A 20659-nucleotide genomic window follows, 5' to 3' on the forward strand; every position below is an offset into this window, starting at 1 on the left:
AGGTGAAGATGCAACAAAGCAACAACAGAGTTTAAAATACAAACATCCTCTGATGCCCGGTGACACAGATTAAAACAGCTTCTTCACTGATAGCAACATAACACTGCCAAGAATTAGAAACAATATCTCCCTTTCCTGAATGCTGAATAATGGCCTGAGGTGTTTTTTGCACAAAAAAAATTATGTCGCAGTGTCTTCGACCATTTGAAAGTCATAACGCATTTAATACCATGAGGTATTTTTGTTTCAATGTATCTACTGTGGATGAAATTGTGATGTATAAGCAATTTTCAGGGGTCATGGCCATCATGGGATTGCGCAGGTGCTTTGCTGCATGATAAGCATACTTTAACATACTGGTAATTCTTCTTTGTTTTAATATTGTTATGCTGTGTAATGTGTTGTCTCGTGTGATTCCCCTTTTTTTCCTGTCCGTGCTGTCAAACTGGCCAGGACGTGCTCGTAAAAGGGATCTTGAGCATCTGCCTGGTAAAATAAAGTTTAAATAAAATAAAAATGACCTTTGACCACCACATTCGTTTCAGCCTTGAGTCCCGCGGAACGCCTGAAATTCGATCAAGTATTCTATCAGATGTAGTGTAATTTTCGCCGGCCGTTCTCGAAATAAGCCATTCACAAGAAAGTGAAGAAACGGTGGCCTCTGACCGCTGAAATCTAATCAGGTCATCTTTGAAAACACAACAGCTCTGGCCCTGGCTCTCAACAACTCAGAGGCCTGATGATTCAGGAAAAGAAAAAGAGCCCAGTTACCCAACTGGCTTTGCGCGACGTGTTATGTTATGTGAGCAAACACTCAAGAAGACAGCGGTAATGAGTGGCAGGCAGGGCACAGTACACAGGGATTCAACAATTATCATTGGTCGGTAGTTCATGTCATCCGATACACGGTGCCGTGTTCCTCTAGCAGTTTTCTGAATGAGGAGAGATTGTGGACTATTTATAATTGTACGATCCTAAATAAAAGTAAAATTGGCTTCTTTTCTTTGAAGTACAACAGTAAGTCCTTCATATTTTCTTGTCTTCCCACACAGATCTGTCCAATCTGTACGTTTTTTTTAATGTCAGCAGCCAGAGTGCTGCGTTCACTGCACGCAATGCAGACTCACTTGCGCTTCTTCGAGTCTCCACAAGCAGAAAGGGAAGTGAAGCAGTGCCTAGAACACTCAGGCTCGGCTCCTGTGGAATCCGTCTTTAGTTTGGACCTTGGGAGAACACACAGTTAAAGTCAGATTTAAAACTTTCCTCTTCGATAAATCTTGTTGTTAGCGCTGGTGCAGGCCTGCCTTGAATCGTCCTGCTATGAGGCCCAGACTGCCAGTGGGACTTCTAACTCCTCCCTCTTCATCTGTACACATCCACGCCCCTTGAATACATGTTTCTAACTCAGTTTCTTTGCTCTACTGGAGTTAAGCACTCCGTCATATCTTCTCCTGTTGCCACCTGCAGGATTTTTTTTTTTTTTGGCTCGGAGTGTCTGGATCGGTGATTGAAAACCATACTCTGCCCCTATAATCCCGCTCAACACCCACTGATAACATTTTATCAGTTCTCTTCTTCTTCTCCTTATTATTCTTCTTCCTCTAATGTGTGTTGTATTATCATTTGTCTTTTTATCTGTCCTGTTATTATCGTTCCAAATCCCTCAGTCAAACATGCATTGTGCTACATTCTTTCTTCCTGCTGCGTCTCGGGTTTTTATAAAAAAAAAAAAAAAAAAAAAAAACAACAACATCCTTTTATGGATTGCCATATAGACCAGCACTACATGTCAAATGCCCGAACATAACTTCTGTTTGTGTGATAATTTCTTACCCACCTTCCAATGATGCTCCTGCAGATGTGTTATGACTACACTGCCTCTATCAGTGCGGCACTGGTGGAAACAGCAGTGTGTAAGCGAACAGCACGACTCTAACTCTTGTGATCTTTTTTTTTTTCTTCTTTTCTCCCAGGTTCTCTTTTACAGCAGTCATACACAGCTGTAAACATTCTTTGAAATGCTAATACAGCTGCTGTGACATTTTTGATGAAGGTTCTTCTAAATATCAGTATGCGTGTGCGTGCGTACGTGTGTGTGTGTGTGTGTGTGTGTGTGTGTGTGTGTGTGTGTGTGTGTGTGGAGAAGTGAAGCTGCTTTAACAAGCACGGCCGCCAACGCTGGGTCATATATTCTGTTGAATTGTCAGTCCTTGTTTGCGACAATGAATCTCAGCTTAAATGACCACTTGCGTCAGTTTAATATATGACAGAAGGTGCATTGTATGTTGTTTCCTGACCATTATATTAACTTCAAGAATTTATGAAAGGGATGATGGGATATTATTTCTCTCAAATACCGTGTATACACCATCTAATGTTGCCTGCCAACAAATGGTGCGAGTTTCTTTTGAAAAGAGACAGTCATAAGAAAAAATAAGTACCCATGGAAAGAGTTGACTTTTATTCCAATATATTTACGTGAGCAAGCAAACCAGAAACGGATGAAAAAAACAAGATTTAAGCACAACCACTTCACCAATGAGGCAAAGACCAGGTTTTTCTGCAATAATGTGCCACAGAAATCTCTTATCAGGCTATGAACCTAATGCCAACTCTGAAGCATGGTGGTGGAAATGATGGTTTTGCTGCTTGACTGCCTTGGGGGGACTCAGCGGCTCACAGTCATTAATTCACCTGTGAATTCAGCATTATATCAAAGAGTGCTCAAAACCTGATGTTAGGCCATCTGTCTGTAGGTTGGGTTTGAAACCACTAATGATAGATTCTGCAAGAAGAAATGCAAGGTTAAGGAAGAGCCCAGTCAAAATGGCGTGAGGGGATTTGAAACAGACAGTATGTGTAAGAAGCCCTCAGACATCTTGCAACTGAGGGAACTTTGTATAAAATGTCCATTTCAGCAAGCTAATGTCAGCCGGCGTGCCTGTGAGAAGTTGCCTCTGCTAAAGGGTGAAATAGGGTGCAAGCCAAGCGTGCTTTTAGTTTGTTCACAAAGTATGCTTTTTCACATATGTCAAAAAGCATTTCCATGGAATGCGCCCCCCCCCCCCTCCCCACACAATTTTGAAGTCTAATGAGGCTCAAGATTATTGTTGAGTTCAGGTGTGGTGTGTCCTGCTTGGTCCCTTAAGAATCGTTGTACATCGTGGTTCTTTTCCCGCATTATTTCCTCACAGACGCACATTGCACTTTATTCCCACCTGACTTTCAGTGCTTGAGATTTGACCATGTGAATTTTTAACTAAACGAATGCAGAGGTACAGTAAAATAGACCACCCTCTCAGCTGGAAGGCATTTTATCTGAATGCCATCTTGATAAAATCTCACACACTACACACACGGCACACACATCTAGGCCCAGGATGGATGCGTCATCATCCACTGACTTCCGGTCACGTCTCGGATGTCTTCGAGGCAGCAGAGGACGGGCAGGAGAAGCTAAGAGTGGATGTTCACACGCTATATTTAAAGCACATGCGGACACATACTTCATCAACCTGACTCAACCTTATGCTACTTTTCTCCATTCATCACCATCTACCACCCATCGTTGTCACCCCACATCCCTCCTTCTTAAAAGCCTCTATAACAATCCCAACATGCTCAGTCTTTCTCTGCACATCTAGTTTTAAGATAAAGGGATGCAAACTTTGACAATGCACAGTCTAGCAGCAGGTAAAAGCTAAAAACACTCACTGTGGATTAAATATGGAGTAAATAAATGCGTGTCGGGGTTTCACATATTGGAGATCCTGATTTTGCATCCACTTTGGCTAGTTTTGGTTTGAGATCAGTCCAGCATCACTGCGTCCTCTGCATGTCTGTTATACTGACCTCCACAGCCTTAGATTTCACTACACTGCATAAATAGCAGGATATCAACATACAATGTTTTAGGGACAGTAATGTGTCTCTATATCCTGTGTATCAATAGTGACATAAATTTGAAATATCAATTTCTGTATCTATCAAGCTTTCCAGGCGCTGATAGTGATCAGGGACCCTCCAATGACATACCAAAATTGCATGGGCCTCCCTTATTGTAGCTCCCATCAAACTGCTTCAATTACAATAGAACTGCGTTTCAGCTTCCACCCCCCCGCCTGCCTCCGCAACTCAAATCTGTTGATCTTTCAAACTGTCTCTTTTTTTTTTTTTTTTAACACGCACAGTATACAGCCTATGATATATCCTCTGCACTTTTATGCTTAGTATTGGCTGCCTTCCCTCGGGCTCATTCTTTATTCCCCCCCTTTTCCACACTTTTCCATTCTGAAGTTGCTTATTGAGACATAAGGCATGACTTGTGAAGGCTTTACCAGGTTTGGAGGGGTCATATTCTGCCTCGTTTGCATATATACTGTCACAGTGTAGTTTCTTGAGCCCTGAGGCAATGTGGAGTATTGGATGTATGGGTGCCGTAACGCATGCATTACGTGCTGAGAAACACTGAGTGGAAAATAGCCATGCGGACACATGCAGAGGCAGACACCCGCTGGCTCCTGTGAATTTTGCTACTTTTTACCCTTTTTTTTAACCCTCTGCTTTACTATTTTGTACTCGTGTGCAGGCTTTTTTTCAATTGGAACCCTTTTCCAGTTTAAAACAAACATTCATTCATTAATCTACCACTCATCAATTCCGGGAGGTTGCCGGAGCCAATCCCAGCTCACACTGGGTGAGGTCGGGGTGCACCCTGGACAAGTTACCAGTCCATCACAGGGCCGACACACAGAGACAGGCAGAGACCAACAACCACTCACACTCAGACCTACGGACACTTTAGAGTCACCGGTTAACCCAAATGTCTTTGGACGATGGGAGGAATGGGAGACATGCAAAGGGAGAACATGCAAACTCCGCACAGAAAGGCCCCAGGCCGGGAATTAGACCTACAACCTTCCTGCTGTGAGGCAACAGCAGTAACCACAATGCCGCCATGCTGCCAATAACAAACATTCATACATATGTTTTGGCCTTTATTGGATGGGATAGCTTAAAGAGTGACAGGAAGTGGGGGACAGAGAGGGAAATGACACTTGCTGGAATCGAACCTGTATCACCAACAAGGACCTTGTAGCATCCTGTTTATGGAGCACATGCTCTGCCCACTATTGCACCAGCGCCCCACCTGCAGTGAATGGTAATGCTTCTTTTCCAAATCACAATATATTTCCTCAAAGTGCTTCCAATAAAAGGTGCTCACATAAAAAAGCAAGACAACCTGGACATCAAGAGCAATTAAAAAAAAACAAACAAAAAAGTAAAAGAAAGAACATACAGAAAAGAATAACAACCCAAAGGACAGGAATAAAATTAAAAGCTAACAATACAGTTAAAACGAGCAATACACGTTAAAAACCAGAGGTAAATATGAGCATAAAGTCGATGAGTTTTCAATATTTGCAATGATTCAGCGAATCTCAGTGTTTCACGGTGTGATGATGTGACCGCTGCAGAAATATTTTATGTTCAGTCTTAACCAAGATCATCAAACTGAAGAACAAAATATGGCCTCTGGCATTTCCCTCCAGAGCAACATCTAAGTTAAGTGATCATATAGTGTTATTTCAACACTGTACATTTAATATGAAACCAAAGTCAGAGAGAGTGGACAGCATTAGTTTGATATAATTATAACTGAAGGGGCAAAATCCTCCTCGATACATTGATTGAATTAGAGCACACATTCACAGGGGCCTACACACACACACACACACACACACACTTACTCATACTCACACAATCCTGTTCATTTTTATATCACTTTAATGTCCCACTACATAACAGCAAACCTTTTAAACTCTCTCGATCTCCTACAGGATCTTTTACATAAAACTGAGACCATATAACATCCTGGCGTTTTAATGATGCATGCACACAGACGGCTCTTACCGGGGTGAAGTTCATGACTTTGAGGATCCAGATGGTCAGTGCCAGGTTGACAATCATGGTCACAAGAAGCAGCAGGATGAAAAAGTACAGGCATCTCTTCCTCCAGCCGTAGATTCCCACCGCCGGGTAAACCTGGGCACCGCACACCGACGCCCCCCGCTGGTGAAGCGGGTTGGCCTGTGCTGCAAGGATATATTGCTCCTGGGTCATCTGAGAGAAAGAGAAATATGATGATATGTGTTAAGATCGCAAATTTTAATGAGCTCTTTCAGCTCAAAACTGATGTTGATCAACTCATCTCTTCAACAGTGACAATCCATTTTGAGAGAATATTGGATATGAAATGTATCCTTTCAAAATTAGATTTTGAAGGAGAAACAGAGGAAGAATTGAGCTCTGCATGTTTATGACTCCTTTTTTTTTCCATCAGTGCAGCACAGACAAAGATAATACACAGAGGTCGCGCTGGAGGGAAGGATGGAAACAATACTAAAGGGTTAAAGATAAAGGGGAGACGCAGAAAATGAGTGGACTGAATTGAGGACGATAGAGGTGAAGCATAATAGATCTAAGGAAACTGAGACTGAAAGAACGGGAGTGAGTGGCAAGAGAACGACCAAAGCACGATAACGGTAAGATAGAGGCAGAGCTGTGACGTAGCGAGATAGCACACCATCAGGTAGTAAGAGTTAGAAAGAGATGATGGAAAGAGAGACAGAAAGGGAGTGAGGGGGGGGGGGGGCAGATAAGACGGCAGAGGAGGACAGAGTCCATTAGTTGTAGTGGAGCAGGAGGAGTCACTGGCAACAAGAGATATGGACATCGGCTGCAAGGAACTACTATCTCTGCTATCTCTAACTCTTTTACTCTCTCACAGTGTCTGCACCTCTCTACCTCAAAATTTCTCTCTCACCCTCTCCCTAATTCACATCCTATCTCAATTCAGCGCCTCTCTCTCTTTATCAGTCTCTTCCTCTCGCTTTCTCTCTCTCACTCACACCCACACGCACATTGCATCTTTGCTTGCTGAAACAGCATGACCTTAAACCTCAGCAACTTCATTTATTTTCCATCCTTGGATGGCCATAAGAAGCATTCATCAGAAAAAAATACTGACCTTTGCCTTGCCTGTAAATAAATAAATAAAATTATGTATATAAATCTTGAGGGACTTACAGCATCTCGGGATCTCAACACTCATATTGAGAAGCTACTTAAACTAGTTGAAAATAGCTAGCTATAATTTTGTGAACTAGCTATAATCAGTCCAATAGTCTTTTGAAGAAGACTTCGCAGTTGGGTTTCCTTTGCACTCTTGGAACCATTTTCCAACTTAATTGAGTTAAACTGTGAGGGAACTGTTATAAAACAGGGCGAAAATGCAACAAGCTCACGCTCGATTGTGTCTCGGATGCAAAGAAGAGGCAATCGAGCAAATTATCTCCAAAGGTGCAGAAAAATACAAATTCGGCTGCATTAACTGCTATGCATAAATTCAACGTGTAGCAATTATTCAAATTATCAGCTATTTATTTGTTGAAAAATGGATAATGAGAGAGAGGCAGCATTGAAGGAGGCAATGAAAACATACATTTAAATCTGTTTTTTGGGGAAAAGAAAGACGAATCGACCTCTACTGTGAACACAAAGTTGGCAGGTCTTAGTTTGGAATGTAATCCAACCAATTTAGATCTGGACACAGTTTGGATATGAGGCATTTGTTAAAGTGGAAAGATGGCTCAATGTTGGTCAATGTGTGTAAATTGGGTGAACTGGGTGGATTAATGATGTGAAGTGATTCAGTTCTCCTGCAGTATTTGCAGCTGGTTTCATTTTTTTGTGTACATGTGTCGAGTGTGTGTATATTGACTTGATAGCAGGGCGTTGCCATGGCATAGGGTCTTTTTGGGTCAGCTATGGAACATTTTATCTCAGTATTTGCAATCCACATCATTGAAACAATGTCTGAGTGTGTGTACCTGCATGCTGCTTTGTTTGCTGTGCATGTGAGAAGATTCTCTGTGGAGCCCACAGTTACATTTTCTTCTCGCATTTATCAACAAATGACAATCCATGGACGGGTGTGTTTGTGCTCGTAGCTGTTTCTCAATCCTGCCACTTCTTCAGTTACACTGTGAAATAATACTGTATGCATCATCTTTTATGCTCCCCCATGTCTCACTTTTCACACATCCCGACTTCCTACCCTTCTCCCTGTGCGCATTGTTCCGCATCCCGTGTCCACGTTTTATTAAGTGGTGTCATTGCTTTCTTACTTTCCACCCTGTCAGTCCACTTTCCTCATACTTCCTTCCTCCTCCCTCCTTTCCTCATCCGATGCATTTCTTAGATTGAACTGACAACAGAGTGATCAATCAATCCCATGGTGCACCACAGCCTGGAGGCCTTGCACAGTGTGACCTAACTTTATTAACATCATAATATATTGACAGCCATGAAAGCAACAGCTGAGAGCCACGTCACCATGGTTACCGTTTCAACATGCTGTCCACTGTGATCCAGTAATGATCTCATCAAAGCCAGCAGTCATTTGTTCCATGAGCCTGCTTGAAATTAGACTTCATATATCTCTGTCTGTATATAGCAGGATTTTTCAGTTTTCATAATGCTGTGGGACGTTTAGAGGTCAGTAAAACATAATTTAAGGATCAAAATCAACGTACCCTACATTAATTATTGGCTAAATTCATCTCAATTTGCCTAAATGTCTGCATCCTAAGAACATGGAAAGTAGCACATTTGGGAAAATAAACTTGTGAACTCCTTTTCGCACGTTTTTAACAGGGGTTACTTCTAACTACGCAGTGGCTTAGATTTGGTTGACACACAAGCGGCATCACTGAAAAAACAGATGTCAGCGTGAGCAGGTTGATACGGTCAGTGATCAAATTCATCCAAATTCACGTAGTGGTCACACCATAATATACTCTGAGACGGTGTCCCCTTGCGACGCAAGAAAAAGGGTGATTGAGATCCTGACAACCCCCCAAAAAACAAGCAAAAGCTAAACACTGAGAGCTAATGAGAGGTGAGAGGACTGGGGTTCTTACTACTTGAAGTCTCTCTATATGAAGCTGCTCAAAAGATGAAAGGCAATTTCATGCACACTTTCAAAATCCATTATAGCAAATAGGCAATCATAAATTTGCCATCATATAGTGAGTTCATCGGAGCTCTTTGTAGTAGGTATCGTCCACGGGCGGGGATATCGTCACAGGGAAAGACTGTAGCTTCTCATGTGAGAACTTCAAATTTGGCTTCAGTTCCACAGGCAAAATGAAGTTTTTAACCGTGTCCGGTAAGCGACATTTCAGAGGAATGGACGCTAACGAGCGGTGCCATCCTTTCTCATTATGTAACTTAATGAATATTAATGCATGTGGGATGTGTGTGTCAAGTCCGATTGGGCTTGGTGGAAATCACGTATAAAGGCAGAGAGTAGGAACAGGCACACACGTGTGCTGCCTGATAATGTATGTGAAATTTAGATGAATTGACAGACGGGTGGATATGGTGAACTTGATGGGGAGACATGGGAGGGTGGTGAATAAAGGAATAGACTTGAAGATGCAAATAAATAAATTAACTGACAAAAAAAAAAAATAAATAAAAAAATCAGACAGCTTAAGATTGAGTTTCATAACCAAATTAATGTCATAGTTTTAATTAGTATTCACGTGCCGCAGATTGGTGCTGCTTCTATTTGTGAAGTGCTGTGGGCGATCTGACGTATCTGTCAGCCAGCATCACACAGCCTCTTCTCCCATCTGCTTAGACTCAAGACCACTACATCAATATCCGATGGCCTTGACATTCTCCTTCCTTTTCTCTCGTTGCAAAGAGATTAAATGGCGAGGCATGAGTTACAGTTGATACAAAAGTTTTATTGAAGACAGGAATACAACTCAGTAGCACCTCAACAGCTCGCACCCATTCTACTCCTTTTAGACTGTCCACACAGAACATTCATTCACTTTCCAGGTCACCAGGGGTGCTGGAGCCAATCCCAGCTCACACTGGGCGAGGGGGGCGGGGTCAGGCCTGGACAGGTCGCCAGTTCATCACAGGGCCAACACACAGAGACCAACAACCACACCTACAGGCAGTTTAGAGTCATCAGTTAACCTAAACATGATGTCTTTGGACGGCGGGAGGAAACCGGAGTACCTGCAGGAAACCCGCACAGAGAACATGCAAACTCCACCAGGAATCGAACCCATGACCTTCTTATTGTGGATATTGTGGGGCGACAGTGCTAACCACTATGCCACTATGCTGCCCGTGTGCAAATACACAGTGTATAAATACCCACTGAATTGACAAACACTTTTCAGTAGGTGCAACACCCCATCCCAACAGGCTATGGCCTTAATGTATTTATAACACAGCGGCTGTTTGTGTGAACCATCATAACCTTAAATACCTTGCCTTATGTTGTGTCCGCTGTTGTTCTCTATTGATTTATTTGCAAGTGAGTGGGAAAACGGCTTTGATGGTCAGACTGTGATGGCACAGAGAGATTGCATCGCACCAATGAAAATGTTGACGTTCCAGCCCATTAGTACTCACTAGTCACAAATCAGACCTGTTTTCGAGTTCTGCATTCATGCTGATTTTATCTACACATTTGTGGAGTGTTTGTAATGGTCCTTACTACTCCCCGTGCCTGCGTGGGTTTCCTCCCACCGTCCAAAGACATCGTGTTTGGGTTACCTGGTGTCTGTAGGTCTGAGTGTGAGTGTGAGTGTGAGTGGTTGTTGGTCTCTGTCTGTCTCTGTGTGTTGGCCCTGTGATGGACTGGTGACCTGTCCAGGGCTGACCCCGCCCCCCTCACCCAGTATGAGCTGGGATTGGCTCAAGCAACCCCCACGACCCAGAAACAGATGAGCGGTATAAGATGAATGCACTCTAAGAACAGTGGTCATAAATAAACTAACAACGCTGCTTTCTGCTTTGTGAGTAATGACTGCTAGATGTTCTGTCTCCTCTTCGATATATATTTACTAAAGCTGAAAATGCGCTGTCTTAATAAATCTTAGCCCCTTCTTTCTCATTTCCACATTATTCTAGAGTGTTATTGTGTTGAAATATTACTTCAACATCAAAGGTTTTTGTCTACTGCTAGGCAACCATTGGTCTCTGTTGTACACTCATCACGAGTGATTTATGACTTTGAGTAGATCCTTCTGTTGTGTGCCTTGTATTTGTAAGCACTGATGTGCATATGCTTATGGATTTGCATGAACATTGGACGGCATGTTTCAATGGCCTTTTTCTTGCTGTTCAGCGGTTTTAGCTGCTAATGCTAGTACCTTTTGCTGATGAGTTATTACTCGAAGGAATTTATGTTTCTGCTCATCTCACTTGTGTAAATGTTGGACTTGCTTCCCGTAATTTATCTGTTTTACATGTCATAAGGTATATGAAAAGAAAAGCATGCATTCTCTCTGCAGTAATGTCTTCATAATTACTTTATCATTCCATTTACCAAATACGTCAGATTTTCTTTTTCTTCGAAAAGGACATTTTGATATTTTGATACGTCAATTTGATTAAATTCTGTGTTGGCAAAGCATTTGTAGTCAACAGTCAAATAATGAAAAGCAGCTTGATAATGACTTTATTTTTCATTTCATTTACCAAATTATTTCAATTTTCTCTTTGTTCAAAAAAGATATTTTGTGGTTGTACAGATAATTAAAACATTTTTTTGGAAAAGGACGTGTAGTAAACAATAATACAGAAAATCATATGCATCACTGTAGAGACAGACAGACAACAGCGAGGGATTTCATGTCAAAGACTTACACATTCAACAAAAAGGTTGGTGTTTTCATACATTTGCATACATTTTTCATATGTATGCAATTGTGTTGGTGCCAATGTGATAAAACTCGGAGCCAAGCAAACTAGGAACAACCTATCTTGGCTGCAGGTTCCTGGTTTGGACAGTCTACCATCCCTTTCTTTCACTGCGAGCAGTCAGGTGTTGAGTCGGTGGATGGATCACAGACACCGTCACACACACAGTAACCTCCGCAATCAAAGTATTGCTACTCGCAGGTGCACGCACACACACACACAAATAGGGATCCTGTACGGTGAGACGTTCACGCTTCCCACTCATTTACAACGTTCTGGGGAAGACTTCAAGGACAACTCTCGCTCTTCTGAATGCAAAAATGTTCTTTGTGACGACACTTGTTGAAATAAATTCATAGATTAATGGATGAAATGTAAAATTTTAACTCTTAAAAAAAAGAAAAACATGCAACACAAACACCACAGAGACTTGATGAAATATCTCCATAGGTGACGCTCATTGAGGTAAAGTATTCCCTGCACCCTACACACGAGGTTTGAGCCAACCGCAACAGCGGGCGTCTACCTCGAAGGATCTTTGTCCTCACAGTGGCAGCAGTCCCCACAGGCTGGCGAATGTTCAGGTCCAAGTTGTTATGTCACGCAAGGCACACTTGCACACAACTAATCCGAAAACACAACAGCTGTTGCCACGTGAGCAATCTGTGATGCCCACCGTTTTTAACAAGCCAAAACAGGGAAAAATACAAATATTAAAACATTCTATATTGCAAAATAGTAACAACAGTTAATATACTGGATATAATTGTTGCCACTTCTGCATTAATGCAGTCACGATAGGCTTATATATGAACACTGAGCACTCCTGTTCCCTTTTCATGGAAAAATATGTCCCTCCGTTTATCAGGAATTGATGAGCCTCACGCAGTGTGTAATCAAATCAAGTTAATATCTTCCACAGGCACATGCTAATCTAAGTCTCAAGTATTATCTGCTTTATTTCTAAAGAGAATAACATGTCCAGCTTCTTGTTGAAGCAGTGGCATATTTTCCTGTCCATAATTATTGTGTGTGTTCATTATAACAAAGATATGTTATCCATGTAATTTAACTGAGCGCTCCTGGTCTACCACTATAACCAGGTCGGCTGTGGGTTGAACGCAGGATGCAAACCGTGGTCTCCTCCACTTCTGAGGTTGAATGTTTATACTCCCATCCATCATCCAAGCCCTTTGCACTCTTAGCGTCACACTCTGAGTCCAAATTAAAACGTTGGTTGTTTTAAGTGCTGTCAACAAACATATAAGCCGTGGTGTTTCCGGAGAATACAGCCTCCTTCATTGTGTTTTCGCTGTTCATCCTTTGTTTTGGTGAAACTCTGCTTTGGTTCTGAATGGGATGCTTTCCACTACCAGCTCTATTTATAGAGGCTTCATCGAGACTCCAGAGTGAACATTTGCTCTCATTTTTCTCTGTCTGGCTTTATGTCTGTCCAATCATGTCTTTGGTTTTTTCAGGACCCATGAGACTAATTAGTGGATGATGGAAATGAAAAACGAAAACAAGAGAGCCCTGATGAGAAGGAGATACAGAAGGAGCAAAGGAAAAGTAGGGATCCTGATGTTACTTTGTGATTGGCAGCTTCAATCTTATTGATGATCAGTCTGGTCAGCAGGGAAGTTTCCCGACTACAGACCAGCTGTCGACTCATGGCGTTGTATCTCCCGGGCTGCTAGAAAGGATATTTGTGTAAGTAGGTAGTTGAAGGATGAATGGGTTGTAAAGCTCCATGGTTGTATAAAATTGGTTAAAAATTGATGGTTGGGAACCGCTATCCTCTGTCGTTTCCCCGTAGCAGACCTCCAAGCACATTGGCAAGTGCATGTTTATACGTTCTATCTGTTAGGCACAGATAGGTGGACCAAAAAAAAAAAAAAAACAAAAAAAAAAAAACAACACAGTGTTTCAGCTGTAATTTTAGTTTGGGGGAAGGAAAAAACATATCTCTTTCAACTAGTTCACATGTCACTTACCATGCTCTTAGAATAAAATAGCGCAAAACTCATCCTCTTATTTCAAAGGGCACTTTATCCAATATTTGAAAGGACTGAAAATATTTTGTCTGTCTGGCTGTCAAAATAAAAACTACCCAGAGAGCCTTTCAATTCAGAACATATACTATCTGTTCTCCAGTATTTGCTATTGGCAACCTCTAAATTATTAAGGAGTGACTGAGTCTTACTGTATAATGGTTACAAGTACAAGGTGAGACTGATAGCTGGGTTGTAGTTCATTGTTTTATTCATTCATCCATCTTCTATCGTTTATCTGCTTCTGGGTCGTGGTGGCTGCTGGAGCCAATCCCAGCTCACACTGGGTGAGGGGGCGGGGTACGCTCTGGACAGGTCACCAGTCCAACAAACAGAGACAGAGACCAACAAACACTCACACTCTCACTCAGAGTCACCAGTTAACCCAAACATGATGATGACGGTGGGAGGAAACCGGATTACCACACAGGCACGGGGAGTATTTGTCAGACGAGACAGGCAGCTAGCCTTGCTAGAATTTAAATTTTTTTTATATTTCCCTATTGAGACGTTATAACATTTTTATAAGCTTCCAGCTGTTTTATCCTGGTATTGTAATGTGCACTGACTGACAATAATAAATAAGCACTGCTCAACCTTAAGAATCTGTCGACTGCTGGGTCTCTGACAGATGATTCAACTTGTTGACTTTCAGGGGGGGGCTCTAACATTCATCATAGAGTTGGTAAGAACTCAGTTGTCTTCACCCATGCTCTAAGCCTATTTATCTTGACACTATATGACATTTTTACTGTTGAACATTTGTATTGTCTTCTGTGGAGTCTCAGGTTTCTGTAAGGGCTTCAGAGAACACGGGAAAAAGGAAACTATGCAGAAAATGTTTTCATCCTTTTATCCTTCTCCTCCTATTTGAGATGTTCAGACAAAAATAAATGTTTCTTCTGAACATTTTGGAAAGCATTCCTTCATGACTGTGCACTGAGTCACATCAGATGAACTCTAGATTTCACGAATACTGCGGATTTACTTAAGTATTTCAGCACCAAGGACAGCTCTGGTGCTGAATCAGCAATCATGGTCCCAATGTTGTGAAATTGCGGTTGTAAACACTTTATGGCTTGCTTACAAAGTGACAGATCTTTACCACATGGAATTTGTAGCAGTCAGCGCTACGCTGTATTGGAGCTTTGTAGGTATTCATGGCCTTCGTCTCTCTTCTGATGGCAGTATTATGCCTTTTTTTTTTTTTATTGTGCCACTGTTGTCACATGATCCACTGTGTTACATATGTCCATGCACTACTTTGTCACAAACCTAGTGAGTGAGTGAAAGTCCAGGGACGTTTTCACATCATGCAAAACCACTTTCTCAAATGATCAGGATTGATGTTAATAATGCTATTGCTTTGCTTAGAAGCACTGTGGGTAACGTCTGCCAAGTCATATTGCTGCCGAAACTTGTTGGGATTAAGAAATTCCCCCTGTTTGTTCTTTCTGTTTCATTCTATTTGTCCATCCTACTCCCCCTGAATTGTGTTTCATTCCCCATCCTTGTTCTTCCAGTATCGCTCATTTCCTTTTCAAGGCCCTCCTCCCTCCCCATTCCCACTTTCTGGCAGGCTGCCTCCCACTGAGTCTGTATCTGTCAGTCAAAAAACTGCCACTGTTAAAACCGCCAACAACAACAGGCTTAAACTCGGGTTTTTCCTCCTCCTGAAGAGATAGATGAAAAGCGTAATGGAAAGAGAGTTTTCCGGCGATGCAGTCTGCTTTTTAAAGCTCTCTGAAGCTCACAACAAAAGCTGATGAGTGAATATGCTGTTACCCGGTGTGGTGTGGGAAAAAAAATTAGCACATCAAATCAGTACATAAAGGTGAAGATTCCTTCATGCTACAAAATCTGGGTGTCTATCATGGTAACTGTGCGCAGTTTTGCAACTGAGCATCAGTTCAAATGTTATTAACTAAAAGAGTTTATTTTCAGTAATGTGCATAGGATCAGTCACACTTTCATACGGTAAAAGACAAGTTTCTTCTGCCTTCTTTCATCCACCCACAGTTAAAAGTGCAGTAGAATACATCTCATCATTTCCAGAGTTGCATATTTTTCATATAGGTACACAGAAAATTAGAGTAGAGTAGGGTTATTCCGATTTCTGTTCTTTTTTTTTTTTTTATTCAAACGCGTTTGGATTTTTTTAAATTATTTATTTATTTTTTTTGGTTTGAGTATTTCAAGTGTAGAAAGGTCAAATGTGGTTATGATTTGTTTTCTGACAAATTTCTGACAAAGATTTAGACAGTTTTGTCCGAATGGAGTCGCAAAAACGTAGCTGTCCAAGATAGTGAACCCAGCTGTGAATCAGTTCACATGTGCCAGTAACCTCAGCCCACTCTGGCCTACAGTAGCCCACAGAGAGCATTAACGAGAAAACACGTCCGTCCTATCGTGCTAAACTTCAAATTCAAATGAATCGATTTATTGCCCAGCCTTATCAGGGCCTAACAAAATCAACAAACTTAAGCTGCTTGCATGTTTCCTCGAGAAATTATCAAAACACAGAGATTTTATACTAACTATCCAACATATTCTCAACTGTGAAAAATTCTCAATTTTCATTTCTAAGGTCACCCACAGCCATGCCTTCTGCTAAAAGCCTATTACAAAATGTATGCCATGGCAAAGAAGTCGCCACTCAAATCACTGTGTAAATGAAGCTAGCGATGAAAGCAGTGTTTCAAACATGCTGAGTGCCATAAAGGACGGAAGTGAGAATGACAATAGAAGTTATAATGGAGAGTGTTTGCGTGCTGGGTGTTGCAGAAGCAAAGATAAGAGCTGTGACTTTGAAAAAAGGACAAGAAAATAACTGTCCCCCTCTCCTACTGCGTTATTTCTGAAGGGGAGGATAGAACAATTGTAAAGACGGCTGTGCAGATTTATGTGTGTGTGAGATAGTGACACTTAACAGAGAGTAGTGAAAAGAGGGATCACATGAAGGGGGTGGGATATTTCCAAGGGCAGACATGCTGCGAGAGATGTGATGGACGCCTGCTGTAAGGGCGTCACATGCTTGTGGGTGTGCATGTGTGTCTGAGTAAATCTTACCCAGTGACAGAATCAGCACACGGGCTTTATGGCCCTGCTCAGTGAGCTGGCCCTCTCCATCATCACCAACGCCCCCCAACACACATTAATACGCTCGCACACGCACACTTTTCTTCCTGTGTGATGTATGTCTCTGTCTATCTTTGTTTCAAAAACGCACACACAACTCTTTTGCTGTACGGTCTAATTTTTAACACCACGCTGAACAGACATTAATTCTCTATCATGTCCTCAATAGCACCCATACAGTGTGTACCAGTTCGTTCGTTCGTTCGTTCGTTCATTCATCTTCTACTTCTTATTCATTTCTGGGTTGCGAGGGGTGCTGGAGCCAATCCCAGCTCACGTTGGGGAAGGGCGGGGTACACCCTGGACAGGTCGTCAGCCCATCGCCACCAGTTCATACAAATTTTCACAACTACTACTTTGAGAGTCTAAATGGGGGTAAAGGCAAAGATGAATCTTCTTTTCTCTTCCCATAAGTCCTCTTTTTATCTCTAACGGCAGAAATAAATGAATGCAGTCTTTCCCCTTCCAAAAGGTCTCACAAAAAAGGAGCTTGATTGACCAAAATATTTGCTCGTCCCGAAAAGGTATTTTCTTGACCTGACCACATATGAAAATTTAGTTTGTTCTACTTTTCTTTATATTAGGACATTTGTTTGTAAATTAAGTCTCAGGATGTTGATACTAAACCCCAACATGCAGCACATGTGCATGCCAAAGTTAAAGATCGTGATTCTTAAACTGGTATTCTACATTATCGGCAGAAAACCTTTTGTTAACTGCAAATGCGACACAGTATCAGCGTTCATCCTCTTTGTGCCTCTGCTTTATCTCTGTCTTTAGCGTTACCTACATCTTTCACCGCTTCTCTGCTTTCTCTCGCCCTCCAGCCTTCTGTCTCTGTTGCCATCACTCACTCCACTTGTATTTCTTTCTGACTTCTATCCTAATTGAGTTGTGCATTGTCAGCCCAGCAGACCTACTCAAAGTTCCCTTTCATTGCTTTGACCAGAGAGTGTATGTGTAAATGATGTGTGTGATGTACGTCCAGCAGTCACTCATGTCCAAGTCCCTCCTCGGAGCACTCGTACATCAACCTGTGAGCCCAGCACAATGTAATGAAATGAGGAGAGACTGGCTGACAGAAAGGGGATGAAAGAGAGAAATAGAAAAAGGGAAATTAGTGACAAGGAGACAGTCATATCTACCTCATTTTTTTTTTTTTTTTTTTAAATCTTTCTCTCTGCCATTGTAACCTTTCCCACTCCATCAAAAAAGCATCCCTCAGCTACGATCCAAAATCTGCTTCATTTAAAATTGCTCGGCCCGTTACCTCCACCTCATTAATATATATGTTATCTGTAATGTTGTTTTATCAGCATGTCGTGACAATTCACTCCGTACCTACAAACATATTAACTTCTGTCTTTCATATTCAGCGCTTGAATTTGAACATTAAATATTACCCCTTCCATATCAAATGGAACTCTACATTTATTTTAGAGACAGAATGGAAATGAGGGACCATTACATAAATCTTGGAATTAAAATAAAGTCTGTTAATGTCCTTTTTCTTACTCCTATTCCATTTGTTCAGTCGATGGTCTGAAACTTTGAAAATGCCTGAGCTTTCAAAGAGTGTGGTCCAGTCCTACCCTATTTGAAAATTGAATTGAATAATAATTTATATTCAAATTGTTGTTGCTTCTTTCTTATGTGCAGGTGCAGCTTTGAGGATGCATTTCTTTATTTACTCCGAACATGGGTGTACACTGTCATCTCAAAAACACACACACACACACACACACACACACACACACACACACATACTGTGAATCTATATAGTCATCTTCAAGGACAGCCTCTGGTACTGGCTATCAGTCTGACATAAAGCTTCTGGTGTTCTGCTACATTCTCCAAACTGCCCGCATCTAGAAATAGCACGTCAGGTTAGAAGGACATGGCACACGCAAATGAGCCAGTTTTCTGAAAATTCAATTGAAGATTCAATGAGATGCTCATGTTTGTTTGTGGGAACAAAACAGTCTGAGCTGATTTTCTGGTTTAAAAGCTGATGTGGGAGTATGGCCAGATGGATGGATATATATTATCCTAAACAAAGGGCCAGAGGAAATATAGAGCTATATGGACCAGCGTACAATGCTCCCAAATTTAATGATTAATACGTAATTTTATTTAAAGGTACTATACACATTTTGGCCAATAATAATACAGATCAGGTGACCCAACCCTAACCCCAATGTATGCACTCTATAAAAACTATAAGCATAAGAAAGGGTGACAGTGCTGGTCATAAGTAAATCAATTCATTCAGTTTTCCTGCTAAGCAAATTTTAGGCTGTTGGTGTTACTCATCTCGTGATTTGGAATGTCCTGATGGAAGGAAGCTGTATGTGTCCCAGTTTGCTTTGGATAACCCCAAATCATGTTGAACTTTTCATTTCCCGAGATCTGCCGCTCTTCATCTGCCCAGTTTCATCCAATGCTCACCTCTTTCACATTTGTAGTAACTCCCCTTGCTCCCCCGCCCGCTAACACACCTGATCCCCGTTCCTCACATCGCCCACCATGTTTGTATCTGCCGCTACAATCCTGGCCATCGGTACAAGGAAACAGGGTGTCAGGTAGGCGAGGTAGCTTCAGGTTTTAACCCTGGATTTTCGTGGTTAAGACAGTGGTGCACTGCTTTCCGGGATTCATCACCATGGTAACTTACAAACTTATCCTGCCTCAAGGCATGTTATATTAGAGTTATTAGATGAGCACCATCAATGCGCCTGCTGACCATAGAAAATCGCATCAAGATTTGCCTAAGATCCCAGCAGCTCAGTGCGCTGTCTGCGAGAGGTCTCTTAGAAGGGGGAAGAAAGCTCAGATACTGGAAAACGCCTTAATCTCTTTGACTTTCATGACAATTTTTTTGTGGGAATGACCCTCGTTATTGCAGAGTGTTTGCTCTTCAGCAGGAGTAAATTGTTAGACAGTGCATTCATCGCCACAATAGTCAGCCAGCTCCCAGTAGCTGGTGGGCAGATTGAATACTGCTTACTCTTCCCCCAGCGCTTCCTCAACAGCTGTGAATCCAAGGTGGCAGGGTGACAAGAAGGCAGGAAGAGGCAAAGCCATAAGCAAAAGCCAATGGTTCACATTTCTAACAACTGCTCCCCACTCAACAACAACTCAGCTGAAAAACCACATCTGGTTATTGGCAGATCATGAGGAGTGCGACGCTAGCAGTGCTGCCAACCACAGTCCTTGACAAGAGACCACATACCTGCAGCAAGCACAGCGTTAGAAACAGCCGGCTGAAGATGAATTTAAATAGGGTAAAATTGTTATTCACGTCAACAGCAATGAAATGCAAATGTCAGACTCTCTTTCACGTCTTTTCTGACTGCTGATGCCACGCAGAGATGCATGTCACCATTCAACCCCCGAGTGCCAAGGTGGTGTCCAACAACCATGATAATTGGTCCATTCCCTGCTGGGTGGAAACTTAAAAAAATCTGGGTGAATTAATTAGGACAAACACCAACTACCTGCAGTTGCGGTTTTACATGCTTCCCTGCGCTTTTCTGAGTGGAGTCTTCTGCCGTAAAGCCCTCAGAAACTAAGAATTAACTTATGTGACAAAACAAACCAAGAAGTAAATGGGGTTTATTGAATCCCTACTTGTCAATGATCTGATCAAATATGATGACTTAGTTTTCATATTC

At 41.9% G+C, this 20659-nt stretch overlaps 1 protein-coding gene across 1 annotated transcript in view; it reads right to left on the bottom strand.

Annotated features, from left to right (window-relative positions):
- sgcz (sarcoglycan zeta) overlaps nucleotides 1–6123 on the bottom strand; it is a 132800-nt gene extending 126677 nt beyond the window's left edge. Inside the window, exon 1 of the mRNA XM_029508208.1 lies at nucleotides 5914–6123. Within this exon, the coding sequence (XP_029364068.1) occupies nucleotides 5914–6123 (210 nt within the window). The remainder of the gene's footprint in view (nucleotides 1–5913) is intronic.
- Between the last annotated feature and the right edge of the window lie 14536 nt (nucleotides 6124–20659).

This window comes from Echeneis naucrates, chromosome 1 (assembly GCF_900963305.1).
Source record: "Echeneis naucrates chromosome 1, fEcheNa1.1, whole genome shotgun sequence".
NCBI classification, from domain to species: domain Eukaryota; kingdom Metazoa; phylum Chordata; class Actinopteri; order Carangiformes; family Echeneidae; genus Echeneis; species Echeneis naucrates.